Source organism: Centruroides vittatus, unplaced genomic scaffold (assembly GCF_030686945.1).
Source record: "Centruroides vittatus isolate TY-2023 unplaced genomic scaffold, ASM3068694v2 contig_1042, whole genome shotgun sequence".
Taxonomy (NCBI): Eukaryota; Metazoa; Arthropoda; class Arachnida; order Scorpiones; family Buthidae; genus Centruroides; species Centruroides vittatus.
The window spans coordinates 1,310,957-1,337,604 of record NW_027120674.1 but is presented as its reverse complement, the minus strand read 5'-3'; the positions used below and the strand labels follow the sequence as shown (position 1 = coordinate 1,337,604).

The 26,648-nt window shown below is 30.6% G+C and overlaps 1 protein-coding gene across 1 annotated transcript in view; it reads right to left on the bottom strand.

Annotated features, from left to right (window-relative positions):
- LOC136969945 (laminin subunit alpha lam-3-like) overlaps positions 1 to 26,648 on the bottom strand; it is a 199,819-nt gene that overhangs the window by 48,852 nt on the left and 124,319 nt on the right. Inside the window, exons 25-30 of the mRNA XM_067264272.1 lie at positions 23,998 to 24,228; positions 21,713 to 21,853; positions 20,942 to 21,112; positions 14,196 to 14,372; positions 6,890 to 7,014; positions 4,088 to 4,208 (exon numbers count right to left, since the gene is read on the bottom strand). Coding sequence (XP_067120373.1) covers positions 4,088 to 4,208; positions 6,890 to 7,014; positions 14,196 to 14,372; positions 20,942 to 21,112; positions 21,713 to 21,853; positions 23,998 to 24,228 — 966 coding nt within the window. The remainder of the gene's footprint in view (positions 1 to 4,087; positions 4,209 to 6,889; positions 7,015 to 14,195; positions 14,373 to 20,941; positions 21,113 to 21,712; positions 21,854 to 23,997; positions 24,229 to 26,648) is intronic.

Genomic DNA, 26,648 nt, shown 5'->3' with positions numbered 1-26,648 from the left:
ACCCCAGGTGCTATTTCTGCCAACGGTTTCTTTCTCTAAAGTCTTTGTATTAATTTTCCTAATTATTTTACTTTTCATCTAACCCCATTTTGTTCCAGGGCCCAATTAGTTGTAATATTAGTTAAGTTAGAGATAAGTTTAGGTTAAGTTTTTTTTTGTTTTTTTGTTTGCTTGGAATGTTTTAGTCAATTTATATTTTTTTGTCCCAATTTCTGTATATATTCTATATATTTTAATAATTGTTCTAATAATTTTAATAATATTTTAATAATTGAAATAATTTTTATGGTCAAAGTATTAAAATCTTGTTTTTCTCGTATCTACACCAAGTGATTCTTTGGAATTTTTTCCTCAGTAGCACTCACAAAGCTGGAACTTCAGACAGTAACTCACACAGAAAACTCTGTATTTACACTAGCACTCAATTTACTAATCACATGAATGTTTTTGACCCCATTTAGAGGTCTTTGTCAGATAGTACAGCCATTCCATTGAACTCAATGAATATAAAATTGTGTGCAGATTTCATTTTCATGGACAATACTGCCTGTGCACATTAAGCTGTACTCATCAACGATTTTCTTGACAGTGAAAGTATTATTCATCACGTGGAATGGCCAGCAGGATCTCCACATTAAATCCTGTGGATCATGTCTGAAATGCTGTAAGAAAAAGTGCAGGCTGACAGAATAAAACTTCACTAACACTCCAGGAGCTTCAAGATGCTCTTGTTCAAGAATGGACTTTGCTCCCAATTTAGCTGATAAACATTATAATCAATATGAGCAATCATTGTTCAGTATATGTGCATGCAAAAGACAATCACGTATAGTACCATATTATTCATTTTTGTGCAAAAAGATTTATGATTCAACACACAATAATCACAACACTCTAGCAAAAGTTTGTATGTTAGATTTAAAAGCTATTCAGTTTCTGCTATTACTATATGAATGGGCTTACAACAATGCTTAACATTTTTCTTGTTGTTTTCAGTTTGATGTAATTTAGATTAAATTTTTGATTGGGCTAAATTTTGGATAAATGACTATAGATTAGAAATAAATTTGGCACTAGAGTTAGGCATTAGGTGCCATCTCTTATTAAAATTAATAATTATAATATTTAATTAATTAATTTACATTAAACTGGAAGAAAAGAATCAGCCCGAAGCAGGACTCGAACCCACAACTCCCACTTACCGAGCAGATGCGTTGCCAGTTACACTACCCAGATCTTCAATCCGATCTTCTCTTCCAGCATATATAAGACTAAGATATAACCATCCACAGCTATTATAATAACCATGGAACTTATTACTTTTAATAAGAGATGGAACCTAATGCCTAACTCTAGTGCCAAATTTATCTCTAATCTATAGTCATTTATCCAAAATTTAGCACGATCATTTACGGCAGTTGTTGGTGTATTTGCTTACGATATTAGGTTTTGTTTGATGTATGTTTGTATTAAATTTTTGTTTTTCAATTGTTTTGTTGCACAAATAATACAATGTTCTTCTTATATATATTATGATTTATAAAACCATTCTGGGATTTTGGGATGCTGTACTATGTTCAATTTTGATGGTGATAAATCTAAACAGAAAGAAAAGTTTTTTTTTTTTTTTTTTTTTTTGTGATTTTTCCAATTAATTTCTGTATTTCAAAACAGAGCTGAATCTAGTTTAACTTAAAAATCTCCATTTGAAATACTCACCAGTAATAGTTAGGAAGAATGGAATGAGGATCAAATTTAACTTACGGAGTCATGTGCCATACGTCTTTCCCTGCCTCCCTTTGACACATGGTGGGTCCAACTCGGTGGAGAGAGTTGTGTAAATCTGGGTGTGTAACCTAGGGTGGGAGATTTATTGGAGGGTGTGTTTCGGGGAGAAGTTAGAACAGAAATGGAGAGAGAAGGAAGAATCATAAGGAAAGAGTGTGGGGTGTGAAAGTGCATGAGAGGAATTAGTCAGGAAGTGAGAAAGTAAAGATTGTGCAACCAGGTCAGCAGGAAGATTTTGTTTTCAAACTGTTTCCTGTCTGATGAGAAATAAAGGAAGAGGTACACTTTAAACTCATTGTTGGTACATTTTATGTCTGCGCGTTACAGGAATTCTGTAACATATCATTTGTCGGGAGAATTGTGTGTTAAAGCTATTTGGTAGATTGAATTGTCAGGTTCCGTATGTTCCTGTGTGTTTCCCTGGATGTATTGTACGTTTTAAGGAAAATTAAAGGGTTATCTTGTTAATTTGGATAGTTGTCTTTGTCTAGTCCAGTGTTTCTCAACAGGGGCGATTTTTCCATGTTGGGGGCAATTAGTAACAATTTATATTTTAGGGGCAAAAAACAATTTTCTGGGGGCGATATAGTAAAACATTATATTAAGCTCTGCACACAAAGCTAGAACTAATTTAAAATCGTAGGCACAAAAAACCTTTCACACACTATTTCTAGCAGACAAATTAATGAGCACAAACGTTTTCGGCCATTTTAAAAGGCCTTCTTCAGGTGCACTGAGGACGGTTGGAAAGTCGGATAGCCAATGTTTACGTGACGTCATTGTTTATGAGGGGTTTCCTCTTACAAGTGACGTCTTAGCAGAGAAGGTTTAAACGATCACTCCTCGATAACCCCCTTAATTAAATAGGCCGGTCCACCCTCTCCTTGTCCGTTTCGTTCTCTCGTGCAGTTTCTAAATTTATCAGGTTTCTTTTTCCTTTTTCTTTCTATTTCCTTTTTTCCGCCTTTCACGATTCGCATATCTTCGACAATAGTTCACGCATCTTGGCTAATCTTAAAATATTTTCCAAGGTCAATTTCGTTTAAACCTTCTCTGCTAAGACGTCACTTGTAAGAGGAAACCCCTCATAAACAATGACGTCACGTAAACATTGGCTATCCGACTTTCCAACCGTCCTCAGTGCACCTGAAGAAGGCCTTTTAAAATGGCCGAAAACATTTGTGCTCATTAATTTGTCTGCTAGAAATAGAGTGTGAAAGGTTTTTTGTGCCTACGATTATATTAAGAATAATTAGATATTTTATTCATTATATCGTACAATAATTAAACAAATAGCATTCCTATAATCCTTCTTCCTTCCACTTTTAACCATTTTTGTACCGTCCAAACAAAGAAATCGGTTACAATTAACACAAAAAGGTGGTTTACAATTACTTTTGACAAATTTCGAACCAAAGATAAACAAATTGGCTCAACTTCATCAGCCTCAAGGTTCGCACTAATAATAATTTTTCTGTATACTTAAACATTTTATATTCAATAAAAAGTGTTAGATTTTATTATATTTGTTAAATTTGTTAACACTTATGTTTTTTAATTTGTTAATTATATTAAAATCTAATACGTATTCTGAGTAAATAAATGTTTAATTTTTTACAAAGTATATAATTATCAAATAAACTAATAAACCCAACAAAATTTTTTTTGAAGTGAAGGGGGCGATACTATGTAATGGTTTTATTGAAGGGGACGATACTACGTAATGGCTTTATTGAAGAGAGCGACAATTCGTTAGAGGTTGAGAAACACTGGTCTAGTCCCTATTAAGATAAATAGATTCCCCCTTCTAAGCGTGTGCCTATCAAACACGCTTGTTATCAATTTGTCCCATTGAAGAAATCACTAAAATTCTGTGTGTCAACTCATTCATACTTTATGTAATCTCACAAATCACTGTTGTAGTTATACATAATGTTGTCAATTAAATACACTATGTAATTGTCATGATGTCAATTACACATATTTATTACAAGCATTACTGCTATGTGAACAATTAGTTTCCATAAATAAGGCTAAATTAAATTTGGTTTCCTTTACAAAATTATAAAAGTTCTTTGTTGTCATTCTCATGCTATAAAAAAGTGATCAGAGACAAATTATTATTTTTTAGTAAAGTTTTCTAATACAATTACATATTGTATTGACAATATGTAATTTCTTGTAAACAAATATAGATTTGATTACAAGTAATTATATTAATTCTTTTAAGAAATATACAAAAATTAAGATAATAAATTTGTTTAGTCTTTGAATTTCAAAAAATAATTAAATCTAATACCTGACATGATGAACCTGAATATTCTAAAGGACATTTGCATGATTCAATGCCAACAGCTGTATATGGAGAAGGAAGATTTGACTTCACTGGAACTGCAACATCCAATGATAAACTTTCAAGCCTAAATAAATATAAATATATATTTCTATATTTTACATTTTAATTATTTATTTATTTTTTTTTTGTTAAATTATTATTATTATTGTGTGTTATTTGTGAAAATATTTTCTTGTTTAATAATTTATTACAGTAATACCCCAAACTTACACGATAGGTGGGACCAAGTGATAACCGCGTAAGTCGAATTCGCGTAAGTCAGAGTATAATTTTGCATATAAATACATACAAATTATTTTTAATTGGGGCTGGAGACTAAAGAAAACAATAATTTAGAAAAAAATGTTTAATAAAATCTTAGATAATACATATGTATAACAAATTATATTATTAAAATCGTAAACCGAAGTTATTTTCATGTAGAAGGCTTCATAAAATCTTACAAATTCGACTGACGGCTCAAAGATTTTTTTTTGTCCTGCAAAATTTCCTCGTAGCATGCTAATAATTTTTTTATTACTCGTTTTGTAGAAGAAATGCACTCTGCGCTGGAGTCTATATTTTCTAAAATTTGTAACCTCTTTTCATTTTTGTATCGAAGTCTTTAATAATGTTAACTTTACATTCCGAAGATAAGTTTTTCTTTTCTTGTTTGATGCAGAAGAATCAGTTCTACTTCGTTTGGATGACATAGTAGAGTCTCAAGTCTCCGTAGATATATCAAACATAGAAATAAATAACAAAATAAATTGTAGCTATGCGTCGATTCCACATGACACATCTGAACATGTAAGCTGAACAATAGTGTGAGGGGAAGTGAGTAATCAAGAGTTGCGTGGTGCTCAAACAAAAGACAAATCGACGAGATTTAAAAATCGCGTAACTCCGGGTTCGCGTAAGTCGAGGTATTACTGTATTTAATCATAAATTTTAGTCTATTAACCCATTTTGTAATTATAATTTCCAATTTATTGATTCATAAATAGATTGTGAAGCATTAATTATTATAATAACATATACATAATACATATATATTATAAATAATATCATATACATTGACAAAAAAAATCATTAAAAGAGTTGTTGAATATATATATATATTTTTTCAACAACTCTTTTAATAATTTTTTTTTTTAATAATTCTTTTTCCATCAATATATCAGGTCAGTCCATAAGTTCATGCGTATTTTTATCTACAAAAAAAGCAGCAAAAAATTTTAATTAAATTTTATTTCAATCTATAATGTATTCACCATTATTCTGTACAATTTCTTGCCATCTCGATGGTAGCTTTTTAATCCCGTCTTCGTAAAATGATTTCGGTTTTGAATCAAAATATTCAGAAATAGCCTTTTTTACATTGTTCTCATCCTCAAAAGTTTTCCCTTTTAAAAAATTCTGCAAACTGCAAAAAAGATGATAATCACTGGGAGCAATATCTGGCAAATATGGTGGATGAGGTAAAATTTCCCAGTTGTAGCTTTCAAGTTTCTGTACAGTTATTTTTGCAGCGTGTGGTCTGGCATTGTTATGCTGCAAGAGAACCTGCTTTCTGTTCACTAACGACGGTCGATTTTTTTTCAATTTTTCATTTAAACGCTCTAATTGCTCACAATACATTTGAGCTGTAATTGTTTGATTAGGTTCTAACAGCTCAAAGTGAATTACACCTGACATATCCCACCAAACAGACAAAAGAATTTTTTTTGGATGCAACCCACCTTTTGCAGTCGATTTTGAGCTGCTTGTCGCGATCCATCCATTGTCTTTTTCTCGTCACATTATTATAGAAGATCCATTTTTCGTCTCCAGTAACCAGCCTACCAAGAAAAGGTTCTAAAGCAATACGGGATAAAAGAGACGTGCAAATGTTTACACGTTGTTGTCGGTTAGCTATTGACAGTTCACGTGGTATCCATTTTCCTAGCTTTGAAACTTTTCCGATTTGTTATAGTAGGTGTCTATAAACAGTTCCATGGGATGAATTTAAATGTTCCACAATTTCATCAACTGTTAAAGATGGTTCTGCTTCAACTAGTGCAGAGAGAGCATCGTCATCAAAGTCAACGGGTCTTCCAGTACGAGCCTTATCCTCCACACTAAAATCATTGTTTCTAAATCTTTCAAACCACTTCTGCGCAGTCCTTGCACTAATTACAATTTGATTATGTACAGTATTTATTTTTTTGGCTGCATTTGTAGCATTCTCACCACTTAAAAATAAAAAGTATAAAACATGTCTTTTATATTCATTGGTTACTTCCATTTTAACAAAAATAAACAACTGAAATGTTCACAATTCTGAACAGTATTATATGAATGAGATCTAATTTAACACTTCAGTGTAAAAATTATCACATTAGACTGACATGTTTAACAGCAAAACAAGATTTTTCTCAAGGTCATAAAAATGCCCATGGACTTATGGACTGACCTGATATATATATATTGATGGAAAAAAAATAAAACCATGAGATATCAGTTTAAATTTCATTAATGTTTTTGTAAGAAACTTGATAGTCATTCTATTGAATGCAAAGAGTAATAATAATGAAAAGAAAGAATGATAAAATACTCATCCTGTGATATGCATTTAATATCATTGATGTTTAAACAGACTAGTAATGGTAAAATGGTATGAATTACTAAAACTCATTTAGTATAAAAATGAAAAATTTCCATTATAATATAGCAATTCTCAAGTATTTTAATTTTTATTTCATATTAAAAATTAACAAAACACACCTTGCTTCTTTTATATTGGCACTATCAGTTGCTCTGATCAAAATATATTGCAGATTTTGTAAAGTTACCATCAAAGTTGCTCTTGTTACTGGTAATTGAGGATTCCTCAAATGTTGCCATTCTTTCTAAAATAAAAATTAATTTTATATTTATGAAATATTATATTTTATATTTATGAAATTTAAATTTTGTGAGAGGAGACTATCCATTATTTGATGTGATACCCTATAAGATAAAAAAAAATTAAGTTCTTGTTTTATCATGTCCCAAGAAGTAAAGAGGAAGACTTTTTCACTGACTGTTCCAGAGCAAACACCAAGTAGACCTAGAAGGAGTAGTTCTGGTCAGGACGAGGAGATTTTTGAATTACTACAAAATCTGAGTTTTGATGTATCAGAAGGTGTACATTTATTATTGCATATGCATGCTACTCTTAACGGCAAGGTAGAGGGTTTTATAAAGCGACTTGACCATCTTACGGAATGGATTAAGAATGTGAATGAGGCACTTGTTAATTTTGAGGTTAGATTAGTTGATATTGAGGCCAGGATTGGTCCGGGTGGATTGGAGTCGGTCAGCTCTTCCCTTATGATATTAGTATGAAAGTGCCGAAAATGGAATGAGAGATGGATTACATGGACAATCAGCAGAGAATTGGCAATGAACACATTGGAGGCAGTTAAATCTTTTGCTATGAATAAGTTGAATTTGCCTCTGTTGCGATATGTCAATGCTAGGTGAGTTAGTAAGAAATTCAGCAACAGGCCTAGAATAATAATTTGTCAGTTTAGTTCTCTTAATGATAAATTATCTTTTAAAAATCAGCAGTCTTGAGTCTCGTAATCTGAATGTATTTGTTAACAATGATTTTTCTCAGCAATTGAGAGACATTAGGTATAAGTTAGGGATGTTTGGAAGACAGAAGAAATCTGAAGATGCTCATAGAATCCATTTAACCAATGATAAAATATTTATAGACGGAGTAAAATATGGATATGATGAGGATTCAGATAAAATTATTATTGTTTCCTCATAGCAACCATCGATCCAAGCTCTCTATAGGGGCGTGGAATTGCACTGGTATTAAAAATAAACCGAATTCATTCTGGAAGTATACATCACAATTTGATGTAATCTTTTTATCTGAAACTTGGTATTCTTCTAAAAGTAATAAAAGTAATTTGGAAGTATTATTGGATTATAATTGTATCATTGGTGATGCTTTTAGGGATGGTAGTAGGGGTTGGTTTAAAGCCAGATGGTTGCTCTTTATAAAAGTTTGTTTTTGTTATAAAGTAATTTATAGAGATGATTTTTTGGTTTTGATTAATATTACATTCCCTGTGAGTGAATTCTTGCTATGTTTTGTTTATATCCAAGAGTATAGTTGGCAGGAAATTTTTGAGATTCTAATTAATTTTCATTTCAATGAAGATTTTAATTTAATTACTTTGGGTGACTTTAATGCTGATGGGTGAGAGAAATGTTTTCCCTGACTACGTCGGTGATGCTTTCAATATTGATTTTGCTAAAAGAAGCAGGACATCTAGGGATGCTATTGTGAATAGCAGAGGTCAAAAGATGCTTCAGTTTTGTGTAGATAAGAATTTAATAATATTAAATGATAGAATGTCTGGTGATGAAGCTGGTAAATATACATTTGTTTCTAGCTTGGGTTTTTTGGTTATTGATTTTGGTCTAACAACCTCTTGTGTATGAGGTTGTGGTAAATCTTTTTTTGTTGATGATTGTTGTTTATTGGATCGTTTTCCTATAATATTATGTTTAAACAATCCTGTTCAACCTAAGGTGAATAATAAGGGCAGTTTGTATGAAAGAATTTTTTGGAATTGTGAGACTATGAACATATTTGTGCTTGATTTTGAGAAACATTTGTTAGAATGTGAAACTGTTTCTTTATCAATTGTTAGCAAATTAATTGTCAAGAAAGCTAATTCCCATAATGTGAATTTTAAACCTAAAGATTACATAAATATTAATAATTGGTTTGATCTGGATTGTCGCCTAATGATCCGTAACAGCTTGGCAAGCTTTTAAGAAAAATGGTTTGGAATCATATCGTAAATTATTTGTGTTATTTCGTGGTTTGGTTAAGAAAATTTGTTTAGCTAAGAAAAAAGTTTTTGCATATGGTTCAGTATTCAGGTATATTCCATAAAAATAATAAATGGTTTTGGAATGTGTGTAAAATTAAAAATTATAATAATAGAGTGAACATTTCTTTGGAGGAGTGGTTTACATATTTTTATTCTTTATATGGTTCTTCACTTCCTTATATTGTAGATTTGTCTGTCTTCAATGAGTGTTTAATTTGGTCTGATAAAATTTTGGATGTAGACATTATGGACTCTGAGTTGAGCTATGTTTTAAGTAAAGTCAAAGTTGGCTCCGTGCCTGGAGTTGATGGTATACTTTCTGAATTTTGGAGGATGGATTCTGTTTTTCCAATATTACTTAGAAATTTTGATAGAATCTTGAGATCTGGGGTAATCCCAAAGGATTGGGGTAGTGCTATTCTATGCCCAGTATATAAAAATGGCTCTAAATCAATTCCTAGTAATTATAGAGGAATCTCTCTGCTGAACTCTGTTTCAAAGATTTTTTGTAGTATATTAAATCATAGGTTGGTTACTTGGTTAAATTTAAATGATATTTTATTTGAGAATCAGGCTAGTTTTTGTGAAAAATATTCTACACTAGACAATGTTTTTATTTTACATACTCTTATTACTAAGACGTTAAGAAGAAAAAAGTGAAAGGTATACCTTTCACCTTTTTCTCCTTAACATCTCAGTTGTTGATTTGTCTGGTAGAAATACCAATACAAGTTGTTAATTTGTCTTCAGCTTTTGATACCATAGATAGGAATTTAATGTGGAAAAAAACTCTTGAAATATGGTATTAGTTTTAAATTTGTTTCTTTGCTTACAGAATTATATAAAGAGTCTAATGTTAAGATTAAATGGGGCCATCTCTGTTCTAGGTCTTTTTTCACTGCTACTGGGGCTAGACAGGGCTGTGTTTTAAGTCCTGTGTTGTTTAGTGTATATTTAAATGATTTAATTGAACAAATAACTAATTCTGACTACGAAGGTATCGAGGTGAATGTCATTAGTACTAAAATTTTGGCTTATGCAGATGATATAGTTTTGATTGCCGACTCTGTTAGAGGTTTACAAAGATTTATTAATATTTTAGATAAATATTTATTAAAAAGTAATATGAGCTTGAATCTTATGAAATCTAAAGTTATTGACATCGGTAATGGTGGTAAACTTGCTAAGTTGGATAAATGGTAGTTTAGAAACAATGTAATACAAGTAGTTTCCCAATATAAATATCTGAGCATCATATTTAAGTATAATGGAAAATATAAATCCCATATTCAGACTGCTATAAAGGAATACTTTTATTAAAACTGAGAGAGTTATTCAGATGTGTAGATCAGCTAAATTACGTAATTTGAATAATTGTTTAAGGATTTTTAATTCAATTGTTACATCATCTTTGTTATATGCCTCTGAGGTTTGGGGATATCAATCTGACAAGTTAGATCTGGTCTTGGCTAATTTTATTAAAAAGTTATTTGGTTTGTCTCATTATACTCCAAGATACCTGATTTTTATGGAGTGTTCACTATTACCTTTGTCTTTTACAACATTAAATAAGTGTTTGAATTGGATCTTTAGGACAATTGAATTGGATGAAAAGCAATGGAGTAGAATGTGTTTATGTTATGTGTTAAATAAGAGGGACTTTCTGTGGTCTAAAAGTTTAAGGAAAATTTCTGTTAATAATGGTATTAATTTTGATGAATTACTAAATAATTATTACTGTTGTCCTACATTGAAATTAAATTATTTTGATAATTTTATTCTTGATTTGAATCAATGTATTAATGTAAGTTCTTATAGTGTTTGGTATAAGCATTTAAACAAATCTTTTTTTGACTGTTCGCTTTATAATAACAATTTATTTTTCAATATTAGCTGTACAGTAATGCAAATCAGATGTAACTCCCTCAATTTTTTGCAGAATCATCACAGAGAAATTTGCATATATTGTCAAGGTGATCAGCTATTGGATGCTTTTCACGTGATAGCTAGGTGTGCTAATTTAGAAAAAAATTTGTGAAAGTAGTTTTTGGTATCCCTATTATTCCATTTCAGAATTTTCTAGACCTTATTGGTAATTCATGCAAATTTGATTTAAATAATTTTGTTCAGAAGGTTAAATTATTTAGGTAATCTTATGTTGACTTATTTTGTTTCAGTGATCCTTTGTACGGAAAGTGGTGTACATTTTGTTTGGTTTTGCATATTGGAGTATTGGAGTATACAATTTTGCCCAAAGGTGGCATTTGCTTTCTTCCTTTAAAAGTGTGTTTGTGGCTAAGAATCTTTGGGAGACTATCCATTGTTTGACATGTATAACTTAATCCTTTTTTGTCTTATAGGTGGGTGTAATTAATTTCTTTATATAATGTTGTTTTTTTATTGTTTGGATAGTTCTCCCCACAATTTTTTATTTTTTGTTTTATATATGGATATTTTGATTAAATATTTCTTAGTATCGCTTTGTATACTTTGTTTGTTTTATTTATGTATATTTTATTTTTTTCTCTGTAATAACTTATGAATTGTAATATTACATTAGTTTGCAATGTATATGCAATGATTTTGTTGTATGTATTCCCACATCATGGGTTCTTCCCAGTATGTCTAAATAAATAAAAAGAAATAAAATATTTATGAATATTTAATATAAATGATATTACTATAAATTATAAACATGTAGTAGTAATTTAAAAAAAAAAAAACTTTATTATTTTTATTGTTATGTTACATTCAAGTCAAAAGCTTATCACAAGAATATAATAATATCCCAATTAGCTACTTAGAATATTAATAAGTACAGCACTAACAAAAATAGAATCATCTACCAATGATACTGAAAGAAACACGGTTCTGCAACAAAGCTTCCATCTGTCTCTGGATAGTAGACACATTGTTGCAGCTGTTGATGCTTGTCTCACAAAATAGATGTGTGGGCGTCGGCCATGATATTGTATATTCTGTATATTTTATATTGAACTCTTTCTAGAACTTTCTTTGTCTAACTCTTTTGCCCTTGGGGGAGGATTATCTTTCCCTCGATAGTAAGAACAAAAGAGGGTGTGAGGCCCTGAAGCAAAACGGACAGAAAGAGTGCCATTCTGGGTTGAAATCCCAAAGAGGTAGGAGGTGAAAAAGTCAGTGCTCCAGAAAGGGAGAAAGGTGATCTAAGACAATAAAGTGCAGAGAGAGATCATCGAGGAAAGACGACTCAGTCCAAAAGAAAAAGATTATAGATGAAAGGTCTACAGGGAAAGGGGCTACAAACGAAAAAAAAAAAGAGGGAGGTTCAAAGTTGTTTCCCACTAAAAGACACATCGCAAAGAAACCCGGGTATTTCTACTACTTTCCTTATCTTTCTTTATTTCTTCTATTCTTCCATTTTTTTTAGTTTTAAGTTAGTATAAGTTAGTGTAAGTGAATACGATCCTCGTCAGATTGTCGCGTGTGTGCAAGATAACTGTTTTTGAGGACAAACATTTATATATTAAATTCTGGAAGTTGTAAAGTTGGGATCCTATGTAAAGAACCTGTTCAGAGAGAATAAAACTACTTTGTATTAAGATTTATTTTGTATCATTTCGCTCGTGGGATCGTGTACCTCTCATTACGAACACCACAGATGATCATCTCTCTTGATGGTCTTCTTAGATGTTTGGAGCTTTGTCCTTTGTGTATATGGACTCTGATGTAGTCATTGCTCCAAAAACCTTATCATAGTTTGTGACATTGCCAAAAAGGAAAGAAAAAAGGAGAAGTCAATTAAACTCAGGTCAAGATGAATAAGAGATAAGATATGGTATGTTGGTAATGGTGGACATACTGAACAAAGCACCTTTACAAATGAAACCTGTTTATTGGGAAAACTGAAGGCTTACACAGTATTATAATGTGAAGACAGGGGCAGTGATATTTCAAAGACAGCAATGACATAAGCATAGGTAAAAGGATGACCAGAATCATCTTGTGAAGTTGGAAGAGGAAAATCTGACTTTGTCCTTGAAATTTAGGGTTTTTAAAGGATTTTATCCATAAATTTTGTCTTCTTATTAATTCCTACTCTTCCCTATCATCTCCTAATTGGTTATTTTATTTTCTCCAAGTGAAATTAAGCCAGATCAGGCCAGAAGAAAGACTGATCTTCAGTACTTACCTGACACCATATCTCAACTCCAACCAAAAGAGGTTGATTAAACTTTGAAACTTTTGCTCATATTTTAGACAAAGATGTTTTTTATCCTCCCATCCAAGAATTTTAACAATTATAACGTGACTTTTTCTTTGATTAAAACTGTTCTGTTTTTCCAATTTAACTATATTTTGTCATTTCTATGACTGTTGTTGTCATAGCTCAAACTCCTCAGTTTGAAATTGATAAAGATTCAAACATGTGTACTCAATTCACAGTTGAAACTTACATTTTTTACATTCACATTGCTTTGTGCTGTGTTTATATTATAATTATTTAAAATATACTAAAAATATATTTTAATATCTTTTTGATAATAAAATATATTTTTAGCATATTTAGTAAGACTGGGGCCTCAAATATTGGAGCAGTAGATAAATCTGCTTAACATGTGAGGCACGTGGTTGGACAGATGCAGCCTTTCTCAAATTTTGTCAGTTGTGTGTAACATGTTTGACTGCCTTGCACAGGAATGCCTGGCCTCCAAAACTCTCTAAACAACAGATACACTCAAATTTTGAAAACAGTAATCCTATGTGAGCCTTTTTATAGAATACTTGGGTAGTGATTTTAAGAGACACTCTTGTGTACCTAATATGCAATTGCACACAACTGTAATAATTTACTTACCTCTCTGAGACATAGCTGTATGCCAAGTTTTACAGTAATCAGACAATTCTATCAGGGTGCATTTTTTGTCAATGAGTATATATATATATTAACAGCATGTTTTAATTTGAGCATTTTCAGTAATTTATTTTTTATATAGTAATAAATATTCAGTAATATATTATGTACAATTTTAAAATCTTTACCAAAAATTAAATAAATGGCTATAATAATTAGGAATTATGAATCATAAACAGTGATGTAACTGTAAAAAGTTGAATATGTTTCACGTAAAAATACAGTCTGAGAATTTAAAAGCAAAAAATTAAGAGACTGAATTATGCTATATAAATTTAAATATGCATTATCTTACTTCATTTAATGGAATAGTATAAAGTCCATTAACAGGAGGTAAAAAATGTGTATGGATTAGCACAAGATGATGATTTCCCTGTATAAGTATTAAAGGATATGCTTGAAGAAACATATCTGTTGTTTGATTACTGTCAGAAGTAACTCGAAACTGAAGATTGCCATTATATGCTAAAATCTGTTTAAAAAAAAAAATATGAATCAATTTATGTATCTATATAAATAAAATTAAGATGTAATTTTATTTCTATATTAAAAATACTATATAAAAGTTATTACATTAAAATATAAAATGAAACTAAATTGATCTTTTCGCATGTTTCCAGCATTTTCATATATACACAAAATACCCAGAAACAGGCAAAAAGGTCAGTTTAGTATCTATTTATACAGAGGTTCCAGATACAAATAATAAGTTTTTATGTTTCAATATGGCATCGCCAGCCAATACTTACAAAAAGATTGTCATAGCCCTAATGAGACCTAAAGTCAAACTTAATTTTCTTTTGGAATGGAAAAAGAATAAGGTGTTTCCAATGTCAATTTATAGGATTTGACTTCTGAAGGAATTCTATTCTCTCCTGTCAAAACTCCACTTTATTTGCCCACAAACAGCTATCAGAGGAAGCAGACTACATGTAAGATAAGCAGGGGGTCAGGAGTCAATCCACGCTGACCACTTACTCTGCATGGGTTGGCAAAACCCGATCTCGGTGTCGCTTCGGATGGCTAGGAGGGCAAAAACGAGTGGGGGAGTGTGTCGGTAAATGGACAGGTGTCCTTAAATTGACAAAGACAGGTCTTAACAAATAAAATATTTATTGATTAACTAGATTAATGACAAAATTGGTTACAAGGCTATGCATCTAAGATACTACTCGATAAAATGCGATTATATGCGATTAAATATAAGTTTACAATTCTAATAAGGACGGCTATGCCTAAAGCTTAATTCTGTCTTCGGGGAGAGAGAGTTTACAGAGTTCTAACAGTTACCTCTATGCGAGATCGGACAGTAAACTGAAGTATGGCGGTTGTATGTCTTCTCCGACGAGGTCCCATTCCTTGACAAGTGAGATTGACAGGCACAAGTATAGGAATAACTTCTGTGTGCTGATGCGCACCAAGTTCCAGCTGCGCGAGCTTTTATAGCATTAGTGTGGGAAAGCAGTCCGTTGTTGATGATGACTTGCAGTTCTTGACAGCTAAGTGTCAACTTTCCCACCTAACTGTTGATAGTTGGAGGAGGATGGTTACAATAATTTCCGATCAAAATAAATGAAAGTTTCCTTTCATTTTACAAAAATTTTCCCTCCAAATCTGCGGTCTCACATACATATGTATTCTGAACTAAGAAATCTAGTGAATATGGGGAAATGGTTACATCAAGAAGATCCTAACCTGCTCACTTATGTCAATCAAATAACAGTAGGTTTACAAGAACAAATTACTCAAGTACTTCATAAGAAATATAGCAAAAAGTTAATATGGATATTCCATAAACAATTACATGTCAATAGAAATGCATGAAACTTCCCAATCATATGCTGGAATGCTCTTATGTTGCCACAGGGCTTGAAGCAAGTTTTGAAATTAGGCCTGATGTATGCACCAAGAAATGTAACTCTACAACCAGGAATGATAATTCACCCCAGATAACATTGAAAGAATGTTATCTGGGATGAAAGAAGAACATTGAGAATTCTGGTCAACAGTTTTTAACACGAGGTATAAAATGCAAGATAAAGATAGAGAAATATGAGATATCAGGAAAAACAAAAAAATGGCTACGTAATAACAACATTACACTTCTCAAGGTAGATAAAAGTAGATCAATCATATTAATGAAAAGAAACAAATACACATTGAAGCTAGAGAATCATATCAGAGACACAGAATGTCAGCATATCAATGACTAGGCAAACACATTACAGAAAAGAATTGTCAGGATGACAAACACAAGCCTAGCAAGAATTCGCAACTTAAAATATACTGCTCTACAGTCTCTGAACATCATGAGGTTCTTCACATTTGCAAAAATGCATAAACCAGGTCGTCTTCTCTGCCCAATAATTGACAATTGAAAAGATGGATGGTTTAGTTAATTTAAATAGAGCTTGTTCCAAAACGTTTTTCTTTAGAAAAGTGTCCAAACTAAAAAGTTCAGCTATAAAATCTTTAATAAAAAGCCTGACACTGGCCCCCGAATGATTCCAAAAACGTTTGTTTTACATATGTATTGAAAATGCTAGAAACATATAAAAAGGTCAGTTTAGTATCTATTTATACAAAAGTCCCAGCTAGAAAGAATAAATTTTTATTTATAAAATAATTTTTGATACACAAAAAAGTTTAAACCCTAGTCTATAAATCTCATATTCATCCAAAGAAAACAACTATGATCTAAGCAAACAATAATATTGACTGAAAGAATTTGAACCTATGTGCATTATGAACCCATATGTATTATAAAACATTTATATATGCTTTATAAAATTAATAGAGAATTAAATGATGTCACAAAAATATATATATATCAGATACATTCCTAATTAATAATTAAATTTTGTGTGATCTCATCTATCATCCAATTCTTATATTCTTACTACTCAGAACAAGATTCCTTTTTAATATTTTCAAAATTTAATTACTAAATAAGTAATTAGTCAATAACTAATGATATGCATATCTAAGCTAATAAATTTAAAATAATTCAATATTAAAAATTTCAACTAACTCATTGTCAGTATTATATTAATTTCTTAAAAAATAATATTAATATTGAGCTGAGTGAATAACCTCATTCATTTACCTTCAAATGTCATTGAATTTAAAAAAACTCCTCCAAAAATGCTTTACCAATCTCAACCAAATTTGGTATGGACGTCAAAATATAAGCTATTTGAAGTCCTGATTAGATCATGTCCTTGATGAATATTACAGGAAAACTCTGCCATATACTTTAGCTTGAATTTTGGGTGCTTACAAAGCACATGCAACAGTTCAATTCTGTTTATAAGTGTAAACAGTTTTTTTAAAGTCTGAATCGACATTTCATTGGATTCTATCAGTATTATACAATATTATTGAATTTAATATAAATAAACATTATACAGAAAGTTATTTATATTCTTTTTTAAAATAATCATTTAAAAAAATATATATAGCTAACTTTGTTGTAATCAGTGGCATTCTGTCCAGGACAGCCTGAGCAACTACTATTGATTAATTCATAAATCAATAGTAGATGTAAAAAGTATTGTAGACGCATTTTTAAACAGAATTTTCTTTTTAATTTCTTTAAAAAATTTATTTATTGTTTTGTTTTTATTTTTTATTTTTAAGATCTGTCGATGAACATGAAGACAGATTTTCAACTGGCAGAGCCTGAAGTATTCATCAACAGAATTAAACCTTAGAGTTCATTTTGTCTATTTCCTACATTTTAGATTTTTCATTGACTTGGCTTTTTTTGCTAGCTGTGAGAAGTAATCACATCACTGATTGTTATGTATCTGAATTCAAAGAAACAGCAGTATTTTCAACAGTAACAGCTCTGTTTCAGAAATACTGAACAACACTGATTTGAAAAAAATGCAGTTGGGCAGTTTTCAGTTAGCAATAATGGCGGGCAGCAGGCAGCAATAATGAGAGGAATTCACAGTGGATTCCAAAACAAAAATGCAACAAATGAATCCTAGCTGCATCTATACATGGTCTTTCAATCATATATCAAACTTGATTATAATGGAGACATGTTACTTGACTATTGTTGCATCTTTTTTGGATCCCTAGAAAAATTGTATGCATTCTTTTCATAGCCAAACAAGAAATACCTCTTTTAGAAGCCAGAAAATGGGATAGAATTTCAAAACATCAGATTGTAGAAAGTGCAAACAGCTAAATTCTGATCACTTCAGAGATCTTCAGAAGAGTTTTGTTGTTGGAAGATGTAGACTTGCATAACACTATAGTATGCATGCAAAAGCATTCTTACTTAATCATAATCAAATTTTTACCTCAGAGCAATCTTCAATTATCCTTTCTGCTTCTGTTTCATTTATATAGAATTCTAGCAACTCCTTCAATTCGTTTTGATAAGTGTGAAAATTTTTTCTCAAAATTTGAATTAGTAGAGAATAGAATCAGGTCCATAATGAACCAAGAAAGATTAAATAATGTCTTGTTTTAACAAATCATGAAATGGATTTCTTGGAATAATGGATTTTTTTCCAGGTCCTGCAAAATCAATGTAATTTTTCCTACGTTTAGTGGCTCTGTTACTTGGAATAATGGATTGTTTCTACCTCAAATATATTGTAAACTTCATGTTTTTTCAATGTTTAGTTAACATTTGGGATATATGTTTCCAGGAAATTTATAGAGTTTAATGATACACTTGTTACATTTGGGATATATACAAATGAAGAATTCTACAAAAGCGAGTCAGTCAACTGATATGATTGAGGAGGAGTAACCTGTAGTGATTAATCATTATTGTAGCTGTATGTACTATGTATATATATATATATATATGAGTTTCGTTGTCCATATCGGAAGTCAAGATGTCGTCGTTGCGCATTTTAATTGTTTTCGCGTTGTCATATCACCCTTTTGCCGGGTGCCTGCAAGTGCAGTTAGGATTGATCAGCTCTTACCACATGACGTAGCTGTAACCCGGATGGCGGGGAATATAAATGGAGACGCTCCATGTGTGGAGCCATCTTTCTTTTTTGCTGACCAGATCACAGACGGGACAGAAGAACGGTTGGACTTTGAGGAATTCATCGAGGAGTGCTTATGACCTCGTGGTGTCCACAGATGAGTACTCTGTAATTTAGTGTCGTCGTACCTATTGTATATATATTTTTTCGCGTAGATCAATTTCGTCCAAACTTGTCGGGTATACACTTGTAATGAGACTTAATTCATCTAATTCATGTCGCAATTCGAGGAAATTGTAATCATATAACTGTAGACTTGTGTATCAACAATCCTAAGTTCATAAAGAATATATAGATATCGTAATTTGTTGTGAGTATAAGTTTGTAAGATCCTCAACACACTTGCCATTTTATACGTCGGGGACATTTTGTTGATCCTCGATATTACACACCTAATGAACACTGTTGCTGGTCCAAGTGTAGTACCAAAATTTAGCAAGGCCATCAAGTATTTCCAAATCATGAAAACCTTGCTGGTGAGTTTCAGCCTAAATAAACAGGCTGCAATGTACAGTACATGACATTGCTAATATCAAGCAGTGTTGTATTCAATAGACAGAAAAGTGGTATCAAAAGAAACCAAATTTTTTAACAAATCATGAAGTCAAGCAAAGTACTAATGAGTATATGTAATTTGCCTCTTTTTATGCTTACAGTATGTACAGTTTTTGTCAGCTTTGTCATACACACGTATGGCATAATATACGATCATATACGGCATAATATACGATCATATACGGCATAATATGCACATATGTTACAAACGTACGTGTTTTTATAGGATAAAGAATAGAGTTCTCAAAAAACTGAATAATTTCAAGTACTGGTATTTCTTATATCTAGGGATTAAAAAACAGAAATTTTTAAAATAATGGATATATTCCTGGGTGTGCAGGAAATCTGTTGTTTGTGATATAACAGATTCCTGGAATAATAAATAATTTTTGGTTGATCTGAGCAATCCATTAAAACAAGATTCTTCTGTAACAATTTGCTGTGACTATTTTTGCTGTGAAACTAGCAAGCTATGAAGTTTGAAGGACGACTATGTAAAGGGTGAACTGCTAACTGTGTTAAGTGTTAATTGAACAAAATTATAAAGTGGGTCATAAATCATGATGGTTATAGGAGTGTACTTTTAAATGTAATAGCCTTAATTAATTAATATTCATAAATCATATTTTATACCTTTGTTACTTATGCTTCAAATTTCATAAATTAAAATTTCCATAACTGTGCTTCTTAAATTTCACAACTTGATAAATGTAGGACTTATAGTTTGTCAAGTTGTGAGATTTAAGAAGTACAACAATTGAATAGGACAAGAAGCCCTGAACATATTAACATTTCAAATTCTTGTTATTGACTGTTGTTGTATTATTTTTTGTGCAATATAATTAGGTGCACATTTCTCGTTAATATCTAACTGAAGTTAACCAGATTTCCTGAAACTGGACATTAATCAATTAATAACTGAGAAATAGGTTAATGTTTGCAATTCATATCTTGACAATAAAAGAACTTGTCATTTTCTACAAAAGTTTTTGAATAAATCAAATCTTCTCCATAATTTCATTCAAGATGCCGGTGGTTTCCTACATAAACCTCTTACCGTACCCACAACTATTCTGGAGATAAGAATTTTCAGAAATTTCAAACTGTTCTGTCTCACTAATATTATTAACCCAGAACATCACTGATTTTAATTACATTTTCAATGAAATTGATTAAGTGATTATATAAATATCTTACCTTCAGTAAAATATATAAATTTTAATTATAATAAAGTTGTGTTATTCCCTAAAAACAGCACAAGTAAATTTGTATAACTCACAAATAAACTAATTCAATAAATAATTCATTGCAACATATACATCTGGTATTTTCAGATCTAAATTCTTTTCAAGTTGTGCAAACAGAATTTATTGAATGAATTAGCTGACCAACTAACTCACTTTTCTAACTTAACTTAAGACTTGATGTATTAATGAAAAAATAATTAAGACAAGAAAAATTTTCATACTTTATCACCTAGGTATTCCTGAGGTAACATCCAATACAGTGGCTGTTTAATATTTCCAAAAACTCCAATCCGAATATTTCCCCTATGACCAGGTATCACATAAAGTCCATAGAGAAGAGATAGTTGAGTATTTCCATATTCTAAAACCAGCTTTCTGTTTAACCCTGTAATCTGTTAAAAATTAAAATTGTAAACTTGTACAATGATGCTATATTTGTTAAGGTATTTTATATCAGATAGGCAAGTCTTCTATTAAATATGAGAATAATTTATAAAAATTTAAAATTTGGAATTGAATTTTAAGTATTAACAATCAAAAGATTATAAACTATAAAATCAGAAGTCAATGATGATAAGACTTCTACTCTCTAGCAGTCTTAATTTTTTTCAATCTATCAAATACTTTTGAAGAGTACATCTGTCCACAGGATGATCAGAACAACACCTCTACAGACCTTGAGGTAAAGTTTAGTTTAGGAAAAATATCATTGGGTGCTCATATGGAAACTAAACTTTAAAATATAATTTTTGTCATTTACAAAACTAACCTTACTAATTTTTTAATATATAAAAATTACATTACAATTTTTCCATTATAATCAAAATTTCATCAATATGTTTACTTGTGAGAAATATACATTTATTTTTCTTTTATTTAGATCGTTTGTTTGTTCTTCTTATATTCAAAATGTAGAAGTTTCTACCAAGTTTTCAAAAATAAAATTAAAATAAATTATTATAAGTATATTTTATATAAATATAAAGAAATACCTGAGACCAAACCATATACGCTTCTTCACATTCTGTACTTCTGCCAAAACAGAAACATTCTAAGCAGCCTTCTTTATTATTAAATGTCAAACTAAATGTTCCAGATTTGCATTCGTCACATTTAAATCCTATAACATTTTTCTAAAATAAAAAATAATCATTTTATAAAAATTAAAAATACAAATTTTGCAAGTTCTAATTTACAAAATAGTTAAACATTCTCAAATAACAAAACTTAAATATATAATAATAATAATAAATGTAATAAAGATACCACCTACCCATGCCTCACAACCATACAACAGCATTGGGAGAACCACACTCTTGTACACAGCCATACTTGCCTTCTTTGGAAACATATTCTTATGAACTAATCACCCTGTACACACAACCACTTTCATACATGCATTCACTTGTCTTCCAATCTCCATATCTATTCTGCCATTTCCCTCGAAAGTGCTCACCAAGTAAACAAACTTCCTAACTTCCTAACCCTTTCTAACCAATCAGCTGTATCTTGCATTCACTCATTTGCTTATCTCTTTCAAACACTAAACATTTTATTTTCTCTCCATTTATTCTCAATGTCATCTTTTTGCAGCTCTCATTCAACTTCAACATAAGATACTGCAGTTTACTTGGCTTTCAGCCAGTATCATCAGCATATAATAAGCAATTGAACGGGTCACCACCTACTTTCACTCCCGTTTGCTCTTCTTTCAACTGAACTATAGTAAACCTGTAAACAAACTTAAACACTGCGAAAAGTTTTTCTACAGAAAACAAGAAACATCACAATTACATTCTTACATACAAAAACTGCATACTATTAAAGTTATTTTGTGCATTTAATATCTCATGTAGTAGTATTTATTTGTTATTTCTTTTCAAAAGAAAAATATTCGATTCTCAATGTCCAGCTTATTATTTACACAAAAGCCTGAAGAAGAGCCCAGAAGGTGCCTCGAAAACATTGGCTATCCTATAACACAACCACTCCGGTTACCAGGTTTAACGTAAGTGTTATTTATATCTCATCCCTGTGTGTGGAGATGACTAAATATTTAGTGTTTTTAACAATATGGAAATTCTCAACAATTCTGTCTTTTCCAAAAATAAGCATCAACAGAAGTTTTTTAATTAAAACTTTATGCTTTCTTTTTCAGAAAAAAAAAAATATGAATTTATAGAGATTTGCAATTAGTTATTTGCTTCTGATTATAAAATTATTATAAATTATAGCATAAAGCTATATTGTGAGTCAGCATTACAGTAGAGCATCGATTATCCGACTCAATTGGGGACTGGGGTTGGTCGGATAACTGAAAAGTCGGATAACTGAAAAGTCGGATAACCGAAAAGTATGAAAAAAATACATTATTAGTATAGTGTATTAGGCCTGGTTTAAATACTAGCCTCCCTTTCATGGTCGAGCCAGTGCTGCCAGCTAAAACATGCAAAAATTTAACAAAAATAATATTAAAGTAGCCAAGACATAACCAAATATTGTAGCGCCACATCACTAGCGGACATTTGAATTTGCCGACTAGAACGCGGTCGGTTAACCGATAAGTCGGTTAATCGGGAGTCGGATAATCGATGCTCTACTGTATTTGTACTTTTTTTTTTTACAGTCATATTATTACTTTCAGTTTATTATAACTGCAATAAGAAATGTTAAATGAATTTAAAAAATACATTTTCTAAAGCAATCAAGAATATAATTATAAAATCTGCTATCAGAACAACAGTTCGAAATATTCATTTAAAAACTATATTTTCTGAAGTTAATTAATTTATTAAACTCTTAAATAAAATATTAGACTATATACAATGAACTTAAACTTTGGTATAACTAGAGTTTAAGTTACATTTATAATTGAACGATCTCTACATCTTCATTCAAATCTATTTTATATTATTAAAATTCTGATTAGAAATTCTTCCACTCTTGTTACTACCAAAAAATAAGAAATCATACTTCTTTCATTATAAAAACTATTCTACCATACTTTATCTGTAAAAGATTGGAGAATGTTTTTTATTATAAAATGTAAAATAAAAATAAAAATATTATGAAACAAATACAGTAAAACATGCATAAACTGGAATTGCATGGTACCAAATATTTTTTCCAGTTCGGCAGGTTTCCACTTTAAACAGGTTTTTTTAAATATGGAAAATTGCTCTGTTCTGAAGAATTTTCCCCATTTATTGGGTTTCTGTTTTATTCAGTTTCCATTTTGGACAGGTTTTACTGTATATATGAAAAATTGAATCCTTACTTTGCATGGGCATTGGCCATTTTCATCACATTGGCAGAATCCATCACTATTACACATAGTAGGAACAGTTCCATCTATATCACAATTGCAAGGCAAACAATTTGGAAATGAATAATAAGCAAAATGACATTTGTCACATGCTCGACCTTCATATCCTTCTAAACATAAACATTTTCCTGTGAGGGGATCACATTCTTCTTTATGTGAGCTAGAAGGATTGCAATTACAAGGCTGAAATTGTAATAAATATAATGATTATGGAAAAAAGTATATGTAATTTTATTTTTGTTTTTTAAAATTTTTAAAGTGCAAAAAAAAAAAAAAAAAATATTTCTATTATTGCTTCCTTGCAGTAAGAATAATTAAACTATGAATAAAAAATTTAATCACAATGACATCACTGCCAATCAACTTTGCACCTTCACTCCACTCATCAAATAGTTCATGTATTACTTTTTTCTGAAAAAATAGAAATATTGAACATAGTGAAATATCCTCTTAGGTGGTAAACAGCATGTGTTTAACTACCAAATAAATGTTAGTACTAAGTATTACATGACTTGCAAAGAGCAATGTTCTCTTTGTAATGTTTACACATTTCATATATTATCCTCATTATCCAACTTCGTGAATTAAAAAGAAATAAAACATCTATGGTAGTTTTGGTTTTAGAAAAAATTTCTAGTTCAATTTCTAAAGAAACACTAATTGAAAAAATCTCATATGTATATAAGGCTAAAGTACATTTAATTACAGTAATACCCCGAACTTACGCGATAGGTGGGACCGAATGATTACTGCGTTAGTCGAATTCGCGTAAGTCGGGATATAATTTCGCATATAAATACATACAAAATATTTTTAATTGGGGCCAGAGACTATAGAAAACAATAATTTAGAAAAAAATGTTTAATAAAATCTTAAGATAATACATATGTATGACAAATTATATTATTAAAATCGTAAACTGAAGTTATTTTGATGTAGAAGGCTTCATAAAATCTAACAAATTCGTCTGACGGCTCAAAGATTTTTTTTCTCCCGCAAAATTTCCTCGTAGCATGCTAATAATTTTTTTATTTCTCATTTTGTAGAAGAAATGCGCTCTTCCTTGGAGTCTATATTTTCTAAAATTTGTAACCCCTTTTCAATTGAACTGGGGCCTTCTGTCAAGTTTTCACAGCTTCAAGAATTTTTTCTTTGCCTTTTATAATTGTTCTGACCGTCAATTCCGGTAGATCAAACTTCTTTGCCAATTCACAAATTTTCATTTTTGTATCGAAGTTTTTGATAATGTTATCTTTACATTCCAAAGATAAAGTTTTTCTTTTCTTGTTTGATGCAGAAGAATCAGTTCTACTTCATTTGGATGATATAGTAGAGTCTCTCAAGTCTCCGTAGATATAACAAACACAGAAATAAATAACACAAAATAAATTGTAGCTATGTGTCAATTCCGCGTGACATGTCTGAACATGTAAGCTGAACAATAGTGTGGGGGGAGTGAGTTGTCAAGAATTGCGTGGCACTCAAATAAAAGACGAATCGATGAGCTTTGAAAATCACGTAACTCTGGGTTCACGTAAGTCGGGGTAGCATAAGTCGAGGTATTACTGTATATAAATTTCAAAAGTGTTTAAAAATTATAAATAAATAAACCAAACAATCTAGTTTCCAATTTCAGTTTTTTTTAACTAAAAGAATTTTATAATAGGGAGATCTAATTTTTTCCTAGAAAACAATCTTCACTAGTGACTACCGGTACATATGAGATCATAGACCGTGGTCATTATTAGATAGACTCCTGTCTATTAAATTTATTTTATATCTTTGATCATTACTACATACTGGAGATGTTCAATTTTTTGAATTTCAAAAGCATTCTATATTCATCGCATTCCTTTTTGCAAGCTTCAATGAACTTGACGAAGATCTCTTAACTTTCGTTGTTGTGTACCGGAAATTTGAAGGTTGAAGAGGCTGTATTTTATTTTTTCCTATTTATTTAACTTTTTTCTATTTGATATTGACAAAATTTTTAGTCCAGATAATGAAATACAAATTAATAATGTTACATTACAATTAATTAATAAAAACAATTAATGTTATATCTAACCTAATTTAATCTTACAATTTATATAGTTATTCATACAGAGGATGTCATGATATATGATTCTACAAAAATAATCTTAAAAAGAAAATTAACCAAATGCATAATTTATTATAAATGGCTTGCATAATCAAGCTAATAAGTCTTAAATAATGATTTTCAAAATAATAGATATTTTAATCATAGAACTCATTGTAGACTGCATAACTTATCAATACAACATACTCAGAACACCTTTTAAATTTGCAGTCATGTTTACTAGATACTAACTAACGTTTTCGGTCGTATTTAACGACCTTCTTCAGGAAAAAACAGCAAAAAATCGAACACTTAAAACATTTGCAGTAACGAACAAGCATTTGGAACATTTTTAAAAGATATTCTAAAGAGAATTACGTGTGCCATCTCTACATCGACAAATACTAAATAACAAAATACATAAGAATAAATAAAACACAATGAAAAATAATAGGCTCCAGGGAGACATTAAAAATAAAACACAAACATAAAATAAAGTGCAAACCAAATGGCACAATGAACA